Here is a 16,667-nt window from a genome sequence, read left to right on the forward strand (position 1 = left end):
CCCCGATTCTCACAAAGAGCATACAGTAAAAGGACTTGAAATCTGCATGGTTTTTGGAATTATATTGTCTCATATTGAGCAAATATTTTAACAGAGGATGGCCTCTCATAGGAGATAACAAATGCTAAAAAAAAATTTCGTGAAAAATTTGTTCAGGAAAGACTGGCTAAAAATATGACCCATTTAAACGAAAAATTTGTTCAGGAAAGACTGGCTAAAAATAAGACCCATTTAAACGAAAAATTTGTTCAGGAAAGACTGGCTAAAAATATGATCCATTTAAACTAAAAACTTGTTCAGGAAAGACTGGCTAAAAAGATGACCCATTTAAACGAAAAATTTGTTCAGGAAAGACTTGCTAAAAATATGACCCATCTAAACGAAAAATTTGTTCAGGAAAGACTGGTTAAAAATATGACCCATATAAACAAAAAATTTGTCCAGGAAAGACTTGCTAAAAATATGACCCATTTAAACGAAAAAATTTGTTCAGGAAAGACTGGCTAAAAATATGACCCATTTAAACGTCTGTTAATAAATTTTAAGTAGCTTGATTTTCTGCTCTACCATTATTTTGATTCTATCTATATTATAAAGGTTTTATAGTCAATTAACTGGCTATGAAGATTCATTTGTAGCTGCAATACTCATTTTAAAGAGAGAGAGAGAGAGAGGGGGAGAGAGAGAGAGAGAGAGAGAGAGAGAAAGAGAAAGAGGAAAAAAATATTTTAAGGGGGGCGAAGAAAGTATGCAAGAAATTATAAGTATACCTAGAGTCTGGTGAGAAGAAGCCTGTCATGAAGCTCCCTAATCACCCTGTAATACATATATTTGCACAACTTACAGGAATCATCCCATAATAGAAGATATCTAGTTCATTTCATTACTTTTACTTTGATCATTGTACTGCAATGTCTATATCATATACTGATTAGTTTATTTTTCTTTTTGATCTATTACTTTCTCGATCTTTTTCTAAGATACTGATTCATTAATTTCTTCTATTGTTTCATAAATTTGAACTTTCAAAGTAGGCCCCATAATACGCTTACAAACTTAATAAGCTTAATTAAGACCCTTAGGAACCTTAGTACTTACCTCTATTATATCATGCATGTAGTCTTCAGCTCTGTCCCATGATCCTAAAGCTACACTGTCTTCCCAGATATTGTCACCTAAAATCACATCAAAATAAAATTGGTGGTGTCCAGTTTCAAAACGAAAAAATAGCTTCATAGTTTTTTACTATGAGAAACAAATTACATCTTTACAACGTACCCCGTATTTTCAAATTCCAAGCGTATGGTACCCTCTTGTATAGTTTTTTCTGCTTTACTATTAACAATAGCTCTGCTACCATAAATTGCAGTCTTTTGTGAAAAACAGCGCTTCACACAGACATCATCCCTTTCAATTATTATAAAAGGCACTAAAATTTTCAATTTGTAATTAAATAAGCTATCTCCCAAGGCCCATCTAAAATTCCTTCTTTACGAAGTTGCCAAGAAAACAGAAACAGAAACCATATCGTTCTTTAATAAGTGCTCTTAATTAGTGGCACTTGACTTAACTAATTAGGAGCCCCTATTTATGGGCTAGTACACTATTTTATCCTTAACTTAATTACTTATTATTTAACATAAATCAAATATAGTTTAGTGACACCAAATGATGATACTTTTCAAATTTTTTGATTTTCTGAATTTTTTTTCCACAATACGATCAGATCAATATGATCGATTCCTTATAGACACATGAAAGGTTCAAAAATAAAGCAAAACCTGATGAACCAAAACCACTTTGTGTAAATAGCAACACAAAGTTCTATTTATCCAGGAAAGGCTGAAATAGTTTAAATTAAATTACCAGTGAAACCACAAAACTGTAGCTTGAAAGCAGACTATAACCATATTATTTAAACACATATAGCTTAGTATCTTGAATAATCCAAAACTAATCTGGAAAGCCCGGTTGAGCGAACCGGTCGCCGGAAAACCCCATGATTCGATTAGCGAAAAAGATTGAGAATCGTATTTTTCCAACGAATTCAGTGCCCCCGACCCAAATACGTCTAATCCCTTCGTAAACCGGCTAGAATCAGTATTATCCAGCCAGTGTGTCGCTGATTTTGTCGTTACTTACGGAAGCGTACATGAAGCTATTTTAAAGCTGAAGAAGAAACATTCCCGATGTGTAGACGAACTATGCGCGCTAAATCTTCTACACGGTACTACTATGCTTTTGAATATCTGACGCTGCTATTCCAGATTATTTTCACCACTGGTGTAGTGCCTGACTCTTTTTGTGTCGGTTTGCTCTCGCCCATCCTTAAAAAAGGGAAAACAACAGACCAATGCTCTTCGTACAGGCCTATCACTGTTGCTCCAGTGCTCTGTAAAGTTCTTGAGATCTTAGCCTCGAAAGAAATTCAATATTCGTGCCGATTGCCTGACCACCAGTTCGGTTTCCGACCGGGTCTGGGTTGCGCTCACGCTCTCTTCAGTCTTGCCGCTATTCTAGCAGATTCTCACGAATCCGGTGATCCTATAGTGATTGGTGCTTTTGATGTGAGTAGAGCGTTTGATTCGTCGATTCACGCTCAGGCCCTTTTAGCCGCTTACCAGCAAGGTGTAAACCTCCGTGTCACTAGCGTACTGTACGATATGTATTGCCGTTTAAAAGCGCGTATAAAAATAGGTAACCACATCACATCAGTGGTTGTTCCAGTAAAGAAAGGTGTCCGCCAGGGTTCATTATTATCCCCAAGTTTGTACAATAACAGTGTTTTAAATGCCCAGGCATGTGTAAATGTTTCATGTATCTCCAAGAATATAAATGTGTCGCTACTTACATACGCGGACGATCTATTAAATCTAAGTCGGTCTATTAGGGGTCTGCAATCGAATTTCTCGATCCTGCGTGATGAATACCGAAAAATCGGCCTGGCCTTCAATACTTCTAAATCTGCAGTTCTTTTTTTCAATGATAGTCCTTCTCAGCCTGAACACCTCCTACTGGGTAGCGAGTCAATCACCGTTTCATCTCACGTCGTGTATCTGGGTTTACCCATAGGCCGTAACCTTAATGAAACTCGTCTACTGCTCGTCAAACACGTCGAGAAAAAACTCCGCACCGCGTATGGGTCTATCGTCGCCAGCAGACTCCTCTTATGCCGAAAGTATCTCGCCAATATGTATAACGCTGTCGCACTGCCGCATATTTTATATATCGCGCCATTTTGGAATTTATTAACTGACACCCGAAAACACAAGCTCCGGTCCCTTTATTTTAGGTTCGCGAAATTCCTGCTGCGATGCCCCTTGTGGACGAGAAATACATATATGTTTGATAAACAAAGGATTGCAGACCCCAGTATCGCGGTAAACCGGTTGATTTCTAATTTCCAGGCAAAATGGAACCACCCCTGGCTTAAATATTTCTACAGTTCTTGATTATGTATTTTTCCATGTTGTGTCTTAAATTTCTCTCCGTTTTTCTTCTCTTTTTTTCTTTTCTTTTCTCTTTTTTGTTCCATGTGAAAAATACGGGTAATAAATATTTTACTTACTTACTTACTAGTACACTAAATTGTATTTTAAAGTGACTCTGGCTAAGTCCTAAGATGAAAACAACTACTTTCCTAGTTTCTTATTAGAAACTTTACAAATATTCCAAATACTGATCATGCTACATTGTATTCACTGCACTTAATCGAAACAACTAGTTCCCAACAAACGTCGGGTCAGGCCTCATTTAGGTATTTCTAAATTCCTGATGCCCCGTCTAGTGATATTTAAATTGTAATTTCAAACTTTACCTGGTTTCACCCGAAGCAAGATTAAAATTCCGTTAATTTGTTGTTGTTTTTGTTTTTTTTTGGGGGGGGGGTCCCTCTAGGCATATTTGTAATAAAAAAAATAATGTCTGTTGAACTGTAGCTATCATGAAGACCATCTGGTGAAGTTAGCTTAGAGTATGTCGACAACTACAAACAAGAACCCACAGGGAAATTTTGGTAGGAGGGGAGGGGGCACCAGGCGTTTTGTTTTAATTAGTATTTAAACGAGAACATTTCTTACTTTTCTTCTTCGAAATTTTTTGAAAATGTCTTTGTCTTTCCATTGCCCCAGGATACCTGGAAAAACCCATTACCTAGTAAGACGGCATCTCTAACATCTAAATATTTAAATTTGCGATGACGGATTGATTGATAGAGCATACTGAAGCAATTATTAGTGAATAATGAGTACCTGCACATGCCTCGGTTGATAGAATAAAATAATCGGGAAGAGCATTATGAGTTTCATCTAGGAAAGAAGGTGGTGTTGATCTGTCAAAATACCAATGAACTGCAATGCCACTTACATATTGTTCAGCTTCAGGGTTTGATACAACCTACACAAAATACAAAATTATGAAGCACCCATTTGCATACAACTCCAGTAGACATTGTCTGTCATGAGTTGACCTATAAATCTTGATCATCCCCTTTGCACTTCCAGTAGGCTTTTCTTTGAGGCAAACCTCAAAGAAAATGTGATGTTTCAAACAGGCTAAATTGGCTACTTAGGTCTACTTTTGCAGTATTAGCAGTCTCTAATAAGTTTTCTTCTTCATTTAAATTCTCAAAGATGTTTTCTATAGGGTGTTGGCTTGTGAGATGTTTCAAACAGGCTAAATTGGCTACTTAGGTCTACCTTTGCAGTATTAGCAGTTTCTAATAAGTTTTCTTCTTCATTTAAATTCTCAAAGGTGTTCTCTATAGGGTGTTGGCTTGTGAGATGTTTCAAACAGGCTAAATTGGCTACTGAGGTCTACTTTTGCAGTACCAGCAGAGTTTCTAATAAGTTTTCTTATTCATTTAACTTCTTAAAGGCGTTTTCTATAAGGTGTGGCTTGTGAGGTGTTGCAATCAGGCCAAATGGGGTATTTATTAGTTAATTACTAGCTGTTGGGGTGGCGCTTCGCGCCACCCCAACACCTAGTTGGTGGGGCGCTTCGCGCCCCCCCAAGCCCCCCCGCGCGCGTAAGTCGTTACGCGCCATATTAGTTATGCGCCATTGTAGTTGTGTCCCTGTGTCCCATCTGTGAATATAGATAGATTTATATATGTGTTTCAAACTACGTAAAAATTGCGAATAAACAACATTCTTGGCTTTCCCATTGTCTGTGCATATACAAAGCCGTATGTACTAATAATGACGTCATATGCAAACGCTCTTTTTACAAACAAACAAACATGCATCCACACAACTCCTTTTTATATAGATAGATAAATAGATAGATACAATACAAATTAACTGCGTAAAACTTGCGAATATACAACATTCTTCGCTGTCCAATTGTCGCTGCATATAAATACATTGTCAGGTTTACCGACCCTCGAACATGCAACGTACAATTGTCCATGGGAAAAACAATCAGTATTAAGATCTATACCACATTTTTCTAATGATTGACCTTGAGCTTTGTTAATGGTGATTGCAAATACTAATCGAATTGGGAATTGCAATCTTTTAAATTGAAAAAGCAGATCCGTTGGAATCATGGGAATGCGAGGAATAAGAACAGCCTCACCCTCATAAGGCCCTGTCAAGATTGTGGCCTCTATTAGGTTTTCCATTGTTTTTTTTACGGCAAGTCGCGTGCCATTGCAAAGCTTTGGTGGGTTGATATTTCTTAAAAGTATTATTGGTACGCCTATTTTTAGTTGTAGCACGTGTGGTGGAAACCCTGAAGGATCTATGGAATTTAAAAATTCAGATGGATAATTAACCGCTTCATTTGGTTCCAAAACTGTGTCGACTGACTTGTAAAGGACTGCCTGGTCTCGAATCTTGGTCAAAACAATATTGTTGAATTCGTGGACGTCTATATTTTTGGGTGCGAGAATCGCTCTTTCATTTAGCCATTTATTATTTTTATAATTTTTTAGAATATTCGGAAATACTTTTTCAATCAATTCATTTTTGGACGTCACTAAATTACAGAAATCAGCAGGTAGTTGTATACGTCCTGAAATTGAGTCTACTGTCTGACCAGAGTCATCGTTTTGCAATCGGACACGCATATTTGTAGTTAATTTTAATATTTTTACGTGTGCCCATAAATTAGAATTTTTTAGGCAAGCATTCATTTCGTCTGCAGGAGTTAAACTACGTAAAAATTGCGAATATACAACATTCTTGGCTTTCCCATTGTCTCTGCATATACAAAGCCGTATGTACTAATAATGACATCATATGCAAACGCTCTTTTTACAAACAAACAAACATGCATACACACAACTCGTTTTTATATAGATAGATAGATAGATAGATACAATACAAATTAACTGCGTAAAACTTGCGAATATACAACATTCTTCGCTGTCCAATTGTCGCTGCATATAAATAGATTGTCAGGTTTACCGACCCTCGAACATGCAACGTACAATTGTCCATGGGAAAAACAATCAGTATTAAGATCTATACCACATTTTTCTAATGATTGACCTTGAGCTTTGTTAATGGTGATTGCAAATGCTAATCGAATTGGGAATTGCAATCTTTTAAATTGAAAAGGCAGATCCGTTGGAATCATGGGAATGCGAGGAATAAGAACAGCCTCACCCTCAAAAGGCCCTGTCAAGATTGCGGCCTCTATTAGGTTTTCCATTGTTTTTTTTTACGGCAAGTCGAGTGCCATTGCAAAGCTTTGGTGGGTTTATATTTCTTAAAAGTATTATTGGTACGCCTATTTTTAGTTGTAGCACGTGTGGTGGAAACCCTGAAAGATCTATGGAATTTAAAAATTCAGATGGATAATTAACCACTTCATTTGGTTCCAAAACTGTGTCGACTGACTTGTAAAGGACTGCCTGGTCTCGAATCTTGGTCAAAACAATATTGTTGATTTCGTGGACGTCTATATTTTTGGGTGCGAGAATCCCTCTTTCACTTAGCCATTTATTATTTTTATAATTTTTTAGAATATTCGGAAATACTTTTTCAATCAATTCATTTTTGGATGTCACTAAATTACAGAAATCAGCAGGTAGTTGTATACGTCCTGAAATTGAGTCTACTGGGAGCTTTCCGTTTCCAATTGTCAGCAATTGATCTGAAAATGTTTGACCAGAGTCATCGTTTTGCAATCGGACACGCATATTTGTAGTTAATGAATTTCAAGGCCTTGCAATAGGGACAAATTTTAGACATTGTCCCGATTTGAATACATCTACTCAAGCTATAATCATCGACTGGGGTGTACCTGAATGCCAGGCGATAACTTTCAGGTTGCTCTGATTCCTCGGCACGCTTTCTTTTCTTACTTTCTGTATCAGCAGCAAGCCTGATTTCTTGCTGTTCTTGTAATTCCTCGGCACGCCTTCTTTTTTTACTTTCTCTATCAGCAGCAAGCCTGATTTCTTGCTGTTCTTGTAATTCCTCGGCACGCCTTCTTTTTTCACTTTCTCTTTTAGCAGCAAGTCTGCTTCCGCGTTGCTCTGGTAGTTCCTCGGCACGCTTTCTGTTCTTTTTTTCTCTATCAGCCTCAAGCCTGTTTCCTTGCTGTTCTTTTGATTCCTCGGCACGCTTTCTGTTCTTTCTTTCTCTATCAGCCTCAAGCCTGTTTCCTTGCTGTTCTTTTAATTCCTCGGCACGCCTTCTTTTTTCACTTTCTCTTTTAGCAGCAAGTCTGCTTCCGCGTTGCTCTGGTAGTTCCTCGGCACGCTTTCTGTTCTTTTTTTCTCTATCAGCCTCAAGCCTGTTTCCTTGCTGTTCTTTTGATTCCTCGGCACGCTTTCTGTTCTTTCTTTCTCTATCAGCCTCAAGCCTGTTTCCTTGCTGTTCTTTTGATTCCTCGGCACGCTTTCTGTTCTTTCTTTCTCTATCAGCCTCAAGCCTGTTTCCTTGCTGTTCTTTTGATTCCTCGGCACGCTTTCTTTTCTGACTTTCTCTATCAGCAGCAAGTTTTTTGGCATAGACTCTTTGAGCATCTTCATCGGCTTTTGCCATGGTAAGTTCATCAGTCATTGTAAACTTAAACATTAATAGATTTCTACGTGAACATATGTCTTAAATATCTTGAATGACGTCACCGTCAAAGCAAAAATGACGACAACTAATTTCATGACGTCAGTCAACACAGAAACATGACGTCACCTGATCCACAGACAGACACACAGACAGACAACTTATTTTTATATATAGATAGATTAGTTAACATGCTAGGTTGTGGAAGAGGACAATAGAGCTTTTTTGTGTTTTCTTTATTTTAGGGTATAAATTAAAAGGAAAGTTGTACTTTATTACAATATTAATAAGCTGCAATAGTTAATTAATTATTAGTTTGCATGCTAGGTTTTAGCAGAGGACAACAGAGCTTGTATATGTTATTTTTGTCCTTTACTTTATGGTCTAAATTAAAGTAAAGTTGCAATTTACTGCAACTATTTATTAGTTGCATTAGTTAGTTAATTATTAGATAATCATGCTAGGTTTTGGTAGAGGACAACAGATAGGGGAATGCCCTACAGATAGGTAGAGTAGCTCCATAGGAGGCTTAGACCAAGTAGGACCTTGTCCCAGTGGGGTCCATAATAGAAACTGGGAAACCTTCCCCTGGGGGTCATAATTACAGGTGGAGGAGGAAGAAGGCCCCTCAAATGTACACTCAACATGGCCCACTGCCGTGTTCACACATCAGATGAGTTACAAACCTTCTCCCAGTAATGGGTTAAATTGCATGGTGAAGCAGAACACCATCGTGGGAGGATCCTCTATAGGAGGACAACTGCGGCAGGGCGTAAGATCCAGAGTTATGGACAACGGCCTCTGTAAAGGGCTGCCTCGACCCTTTCGGGGTACCTGCAAGACTGGGAAACTTGCAGTCAATTTTTCCCACTCGAGGAGTGGCGCCCCTCGAGGAAATTATAGCCTAGTAAACAACACAGCACTCGTACGGGATTCTGATTATTGGATATTTTTCCGGGCCTGGTTTGTTTTGATGGGCGTTTTCGGGCTGAAAAACCTCTTCCTAGCTAATTTATCTACTATGGGCTGCCTCCCTGTAGTAGCATAATATTTGTAGGCATGAATACATAATGAGTCGGAGGTAATAGGCTTGGGACTGTCGGTGCAGGATTTCGACTCTTATTGATAGAAGAGCATCGCCAAGTGCTGAAAACCATGTTGTGACCAAGATGGGCCCAGGATTGCACAAAGCCTCCAACTTACTGGAGGTCCAAGGGACTTCCAGGTTCTAAGCCGGTCTTGAGCGCTTCGGTGTAGACTTGAGAAGATATGTGGTCCCCCACCTTGCACTGGTATCCGGAATCACTGCTTTTCTTGAGGCCAAAATAATTTCAAAGACTTAAAGAACATGAAAATTGGAACTTGGAATGTTACGACGTTAAAAAATGAATATCACACCGACATTTTGACTGACGAATTCAGACGGTTTGCTTCTGCTGTCCGGTTCTAAGCCGGCTTAAGCGCTTCGGTGTAGACTTGAGAAGATATGTTGGTCCCCATCCTGCACTGGTATCCGGGATCACTGCTTTTCTTGAGGCCAAAATAATTTCAAAGATTTAAAGAACATGAAAATTGGAACTTCGAATGTTGCGACGTTAAAAAATGAATATCGCACCGACATTTTGACTGACAAATTCAGACAGTTTGAACTGGATTTATTAGGAGTTTCAGAAACTCATATCCCAGGGATAGGAAGCATGAAATTAGGTGACATAGAATTTGTTTACTCAGGCAGGAAGGATGGGGTACATAGACAGGGAGTAGGGCTCATGATGAATAAGGAAGCTGCTATGTCTTGTTTAGGCTGGGAAGGTATTAATAATAGAATAGTAAATGCTCATTTTATGACTAAAAAGTTTAAGATATCAGTTATAGCAGTATATGCCCCCATTGAACCAATTGATGGAGATACTAGTGACTCATTGTCAAAATTTGACAATGTGGAAAATGGATGGAATAATTTCAGAAAAACAATTGGTGAAGTTGCTGATGGTGTCCTAGGGAAGAGTGCTAAGACTGCAACTAGGAATATTAGTGAAAAAGCCTTAGGTTTAATAGAGAGTAGAAGGTGTTTGTATAAGAATTATCTGAGTAATAGGTCGTATGAAAAAAAAGGAATGTAAAGAAAGTGGAGAAAGCATTAAAATATAAACTAAGGAGATGTGAAGTGGAGGCGAAGGATAAAATTGCTGAGGATCTGGAAGATGCGGCTAGGCGGCATAATAGTAAAATATTATACTGGCATGTTAATAAATTGAAAGGGAGTAGCCAATCCGGACTAGTCCCAGTTAAAGATAGAAATGGGGCCACAATTAGTAATAAGGAAAAAGTTAAAGAAAGATGGGTGGAACATTTTGAGAATGTGCTAAACCGAGATACAGTTGCAAGAAAAGATATAGATGAAAATGAAAAAGTTTGTGATACCTTGGATGTGAAGGAAGATACCCAAGGCCCAGGGTGTTTTTTCACAGTTAAAAAAAGTTTGGAAGAATAGAAAGATAAGTCTACAAGCCAAGATTAGAATATTGGAAGCTATAGTGATGACAGTGGTCAAATACGGCTCCGAAGCATGGGCACTCCGAAAAGCAGATGAAAATTTACTAGATGTTTTCCAGAGAAATTGCCTACGGATTGTTCTGGGTACCCGGCTGACTGACCGTATTTCAAACAGTAGGTTGTACGAAAAGTGTGGTTCAATCCCGCTTTCTGGGGCTATAATGAAAGAAAGGTTGAGATGGCTAAGCCACGTTCTACGGATGAAGGATGACAGATTACCGAAGATTGTCCTTTTTGGCCGACCGTCTGGGGCTACACGGAAAGCAGGTCGTCCTTGTCTGGGTTGGGAAGATGTCATAAATAAAGATTTAAAGGAAATGGGAACTTCCTGGGAGGGTGTAAAGAGGGAGGCTTTAAATAGATTAGGTTGGAGGAGGAGCGTGCGTAGCTGTGTTGGCCTCAGGCGGCTTGGTGCTGCAGTGAGTTATTAGTAGTAGTAGTAGTAGTTAGTTGCCCAATTGTCTTCTAAGTCCGTCATAAATTGTCAAATTGTCTTCAAAGTCTGTCAGTCGTAAATCTTTGAAAACCTTTTATCTAGGGGTTTCCAATTGCCATCAAATGGCTTTTAGAAGCTTATAGACTATTTTGATAACTCTTATTTTATGGATATCTACCTATATATCAAGCCTGCTGTCCCTAAATTTCTATGAATATTTACCTTAGTTCTGCCCGAAGATGGATGGATGATGGACTATCTATCAACAAGATTCATCCAGCAAGATGAAGTCAATACTAGGAACATCTTCGGTAAAGCAGACCTACAACCTGACATCAATGTTCTACTGCTTACAAGCTTACCAGCAAACACTGAAGGACTGTGAGTCCTAGCAAATTCAGTCCCCCCTTTGCATACAAGTCCAGTCAACATTGTCCGTCATGAGTCAGCCCAAAAATCTCAATCCTCCCTTTAGTTATATGACTGTTTACCTTAGTTCTGCCCTAAGATTATTAAGACTATTAATCAACAAGTGAAATGACGTCATTTTTATTAAAACTCCGTAAAAGGCTTATGTCAGCTTTGCTTCTCACTCAGACTATCTGTCTGGCATTTTTCTTTAATTATCCATGACCCTAGGATTTATCATCATTTAATTATAATTGATCGTTCTAAGCTGTATTTATTTCTTAGGTCAGTTGAAGAGCATGGTGGTCAACGAAAAGGTATAACATTCCTGGACTTGGATGAAGGAGATGATTTTAGTGGATAATACCAAAGTTAGAATTCTCAGAGGTAGGGCTGCCACCAAAGAAATTCGAAAAAAATCTAACTTTTTTTACTTCTACGGTTGGAGAATCTTACAACAAAAAAAATACTAGGTAGACAAAAACCTGAGTTGATAAGGTACTTTCTGCCGAAGAAAAATCTATGTTCTTTACTTTAAACAACATTGATAAATAGCTTCTAGCTTCGCTTTAGAGAGGGATGCTTGGCCAAAATTTCAAATAAGGTTGCTTGCTTCATCTGTTTTATAGTTAGCCAAGTGCCCAATTGCAAATTTTTGTTTTTGTTCTATCTGCATTTACTTGCAAAATTGCGTACAAATGCACATAAGGCAAGACAAACTTAGAGCAAAAACACGAAAAATTATCGTTAGTAATGTTTGTGAAAACCACTACTTCTTCCTTGATTTCTTCAACAGAATTTTTATGCGTTGGGATTTTCTCCTCTCCATTGTCCTTTTCTCTTTTTCTTTACAGATTCTATTCTTTTGTCCTCTTTTTACCCTCTGGTATAGCTCAGGATAGGCTTGACTCGTTTGACATTCTCGATAGAATAAATTTATTTGAAGTGATTGATGTAACGGAAACAGCACATTTCATCCTAACAAAGCCATAAAAGGGAATGGTGTTAATTATTTAGTTGATAACACAAAAATTTTCAAGTCAATAGAAGAATTTTTAATTTAATTCAGCGAATTAGAAAAAATTCATCGGCTATTCAACCTGTAACATTAATTTGCTTTTTACCACTTAAAAGCATTCGTGAGCATTTAAGTTGTACTGATGTGGATTTCGTATACAAGTTATGCTAAAAAAAAATTATAAGAATTTTTTGACTTTTTGTTTCTCTCCCAGTGTTCTTAGTTGAGGAATATATTAAACCATAGAAATGGGAATGTAAAGAGACTAACATAATTTTGTCTATTTTTAACCATGTATTTATTTTGTTCAACTGACACCTGTGTGAGCAGTTACACGATTTCAGTACGCGAGACTTTTTTGTATATTTGGGGACAGAATTTAGTCTGTTCCCAGACTTTGGTCTAACCTTTTTGGCCCTTTTTTGGTCTAACCTTTTTTGGCCATTTTTTGGTCTAACCTGTTGTAGCACAGTGGATTGATGCTCTGCTTGCCAATACGGGGCCCAGGGTTCGATCCCCGCCGCAGCAAGATTGGGCGACAAGCTTGCTACTTGTCCCTGTAAAAAGCACCCAGCAACTGAAACGTCGATTCGACGCCCTATGCGCCAGCAATGGCTCTGGAGGATCTTTATCCTTTTTTGGTCTATTATAATTTGCTTGGGAGTGTTAGCTTCTAAGTGATTTGTTATTAGGTAAGTGTTTTCAATAGAATTCTATGCACTTTGGTTAAAGAATAAGGTTGATAAATGATCTCCCCAAAGATGATCATCAACTTACTACTGCTGGACCATATTCAAATTCTTTATCTTCTTTATCCTTTAATAGCTTTTCGTTTTAGCAGTTCCACAAAGAATCCACAAAAACATACTGCCTAATAAGACGAGACTTAATACAGATTCTTCATCTGTTCAAAAATGATCAATTAAAACCCCTTTACGGTAAGATTTTAGTATTATTGGGATTTATCTAAGCCTAATTTAAGACAGTCTGATCTTTTTATATAATTTTTCAGCCAAGTAGAAAATCCAATAAAGAATCCGATTGGCTGAATTTCAGTCACTGTTTTAAGTTCTTAACATAAGATGGCTCCCTTTTCTGCTTTTCAACATATTTTTCCATCTTTCATTTTTATGTTTGGGTACTTTGCTAGAATGGTTTCCTTTTGTTTAATGTTTTTTTTTTCTAAACACTGCATACAACCTGGTTGAGGTTCTTGCCTGAATATCTGATCTGTTATCGCTTTTCACCGGTTAATAATTATTCACATTGTTCATTTGTATATTTGTTTTCTGGCTTTTATTTTTGTACCCACTTTTGAAACTCCAGTTAAGGATAACCAAAAAACAAGACGTCACCAACGGTGGGAGGCACTAAGAAAAAAGATCTACACAAAGTACAAATTTTATGGAAAAGGTGGAACTGAGGTGTAGGAGTAATGAATATGGCTGTATTGTCTTCGGTATTTTCGTCACCATTTTACACTTAACACGTTTCAGGTTGTGAATTTAAAAACAAAATAATATGAAGTTGGTATTTGAAAATATTGACGTTCTGTAGTTTTGAAACTACAGCTTCAAACTACTTTTCCTTAAGGAAATGGGGTTTTCCTTTCATGCGTATAAAGTTTCCTGTCCAATCATTTTAAATTGGTTGAATAATTCTTTACTTTTTAATAATTCCATTTTTTTCTTTAAAGTCGTCAACACGAGCTGTAAGAAAAATAATGTTCATCCTTCATGATCAAGATGGAAAATTGGTGTGATAGAACAATTACTGTCACTGGGCCCCAACTGTGAATTTAATAATATCCCAAGATTCTATTGCAAAATTTACTATACTTTAGAAAATAAAAATCACAATACATTAAACAATGACGATTTATGTATGTTTAGCATAATTTTTGGGTGCACTACTTAATATATATTTAATATGTAAATTTAATAAGTATTTATAATATTTAATAAATATATTGTATAAATTTAATAAGTATTTAAAATATGAACCTTTCCAAGATCTTAAACTTAAAATTGGAATACAATATCTTTAGGGAAATCCAATGGAGTAGTAGCACTACACTTGGTGATCAAACAATTATGTTACCTAAATGTACATATCCTGCTCCCCCCTCCAGATACAAATTATAAGCAATCCTATTATTTATCTATGAGATTTCATATTTCATTGCCCTGGTAAGTATCGGCATTAATATTGGATCTAAAACACCATGGATATACAGTTTTTTCAGCAGAGACGGAGTTCCCTGCTGCTGAAACGCAGTGTCTAATGAGTGTAAAACACATAACGATTCTCTTACAGTTTCTGCCCAGCCTGGAAGGAGAAACCTTTGATCATCCATGATCATAACAGACAGATTTGAATATCCTCCATTCCAAAGTGTTGGGCCAAAATGATGAGCTACCCAGTTTGTTTGGGTTGTTGCATTCCAGCCCATGCAATTGAAGGTAAATCCAGGAATGTTGCCATTAATAGGTTCATTTTGTGGAGTTATTCCCCAAAAATGTATACCATTTCCTGCATAGGAATCAAGAAACCTACAAAAAAAAATTATCTGATGGAGTCGAATAAAAAATATAAACACACAGTCTTTGCCATTTTTGTAGCCTGTGGTGCATAAGTTTTTCTATCTTATTTTTGTAGAAAAATAGTTAAAAAAAGAAATAAAGATTTAGACTTATCAAGCTCGGAGAGAAAGCTAAGTTTTCAGTGAAATTTGCTTTCTTGCTTACTTTTCGTAACAACAAGAACATAAGAGAAATTTGCTTAATCACTTAGCAAAAGCCTGTGTCACTGGCTATAATTTTTTTGTCCACAATCCAAGGGAGCCATTTTCCTGCACTGAATATGAAAGAAACCACACTTTTATACTACTCGCCAATCTGAAAAATGGTTGCATTGAATGGTGGAATTCTAGCCAAAACCATTCTTCTCCGGCAGGCACAGTATATGCTTTGGGCTGATGACTTTTTTACCAACACCTTGAAAATTTAATGAAAACCTTGAGACTTGACAGAATTTGTTATATCCTCCTTTTTTATATCGCATTTTTATCGCATATCGCATTTACTTTTGTTATGTCGCATTTTATCACTTCCTACCTGAAAAATAGCCTTCTTCACGTGATAGTTGTCTGGTGAAAAAAAAGTTATCTTTTCCCAAGAGATATGATCCACCTACCTAGAAAAAAAAATCCAAATCCACCCCATAAATTTAATTTTTTTACATCATAATGGCAATAAAAGAGGAAAGCAAAATCCTTGTCCCCCCCCTAAATTCTTATGAATTGATGCTCCTGCTCCTATTGCGCCTCGTTCTCAAATGCTTGGTCACTACAAGGCGTAACATAACTTGTGGTGAGAGAAAGGATGATTAAAATAAAGAAACAAAGAGAAAATACTACATATAGGACCAAAGACACAAAAACTCGTCAGATAAATACAAAATTAAAAGCCCAGTCTTAAATTTTGGATATTTTTACGCTTTGCAATTATACCTAATATCAATCAGCCACTAGTGTGTATTAAGGTTACTATTAAGGTTGGCTTTACATATTTTTCTTTCTATAACCAAGTCGCTTCTTATGGAAGGAATTGTCTTAGTAACTTCAGAATTGACAAATTTAATTGGAAATTGAAAGTTCTAGTGCTCTGTTAAAGAGTCAAAAGGTATTGGAAGGTTAGCAGTCCCTTTCCTAAGTCCCATTATTCTCCCATGACATTAGAACAATATTTAAGAAAGCCATTTTGTTCAGTATAGTTTGAAGGTTTCGGACCCCTGCCTCTGGGAATGATATAATCCCCCCTACTTATTGGGCAAGTACAATAAGCTATTCAATTTGCCTATTGGTTAATTATAGTATTTTCTATTGGGAAAAGGAGGCATGTATGATACTCGGTCTCTAAAAAGGCTACAGATAATAAGGTGGAGCTTTCAGAGAATATTGAAAAGAATACTGTACCAAATCAAAATACACCATTGACATGTACGTTGCCAATAAGTCGTTTCTGAGAAAGGACTTAAGGTATAAATTTTGAGCTTTCGGAACATGATGAGAGGCGGGTCAGCTAGCCAAAAGACAATATGTCAATGATATTACTCCCACGGCTATTATTACACTGCTGGTACTACTATTACTATGACTACTACTAAGGGTAAGGGCATTCAGGAAGTGTTAACAAGATTTGTAGATAAATCAACACCTATTATGTGCACAAAG

General features: G+C 37.1%; 1 protein-coding gene across 1 annotated transcript in view; it reads right to left on the bottom strand.

Moving 5' to 3' along the window:
* The window catches only part of LOC136035557 (lysosomal acid glucosylceramidase-like), a 71,418-nt gene that overhangs the window by 14,835 nt on the left and 39,916 nt on the right, over positions 1-16,667 (bottom strand). The window contains exons 6-8 of the mRNA XM_065717425.1: positions 14,748-14,985; positions 4,251-4,395; positions 1,099-1,175 (exon numbers count right to left, since the gene is read on the bottom strand). Coding sequence (XP_065573497.1) covers positions 1,099-1,175; positions 4,251-4,395; positions 14,748-14,985 — 460 coding nt within the window. The remainder of the gene's footprint in view (positions 1-1,098; positions 1,176-4,250; positions 4,396-14,747; positions 14,986-16,667) is intronic.

This window comes from Artemia franciscana, chromosome 14 (assembly GCF_032884065.1).
Source record: "Artemia franciscana chromosome 14, ASM3288406v1, whole genome shotgun sequence".
Classification (NCBI taxonomy): domain Eukaryota; kingdom Metazoa; phylum Arthropoda; class Branchiopoda; order Anostraca; family Artemiidae; genus Artemia; species Artemia franciscana.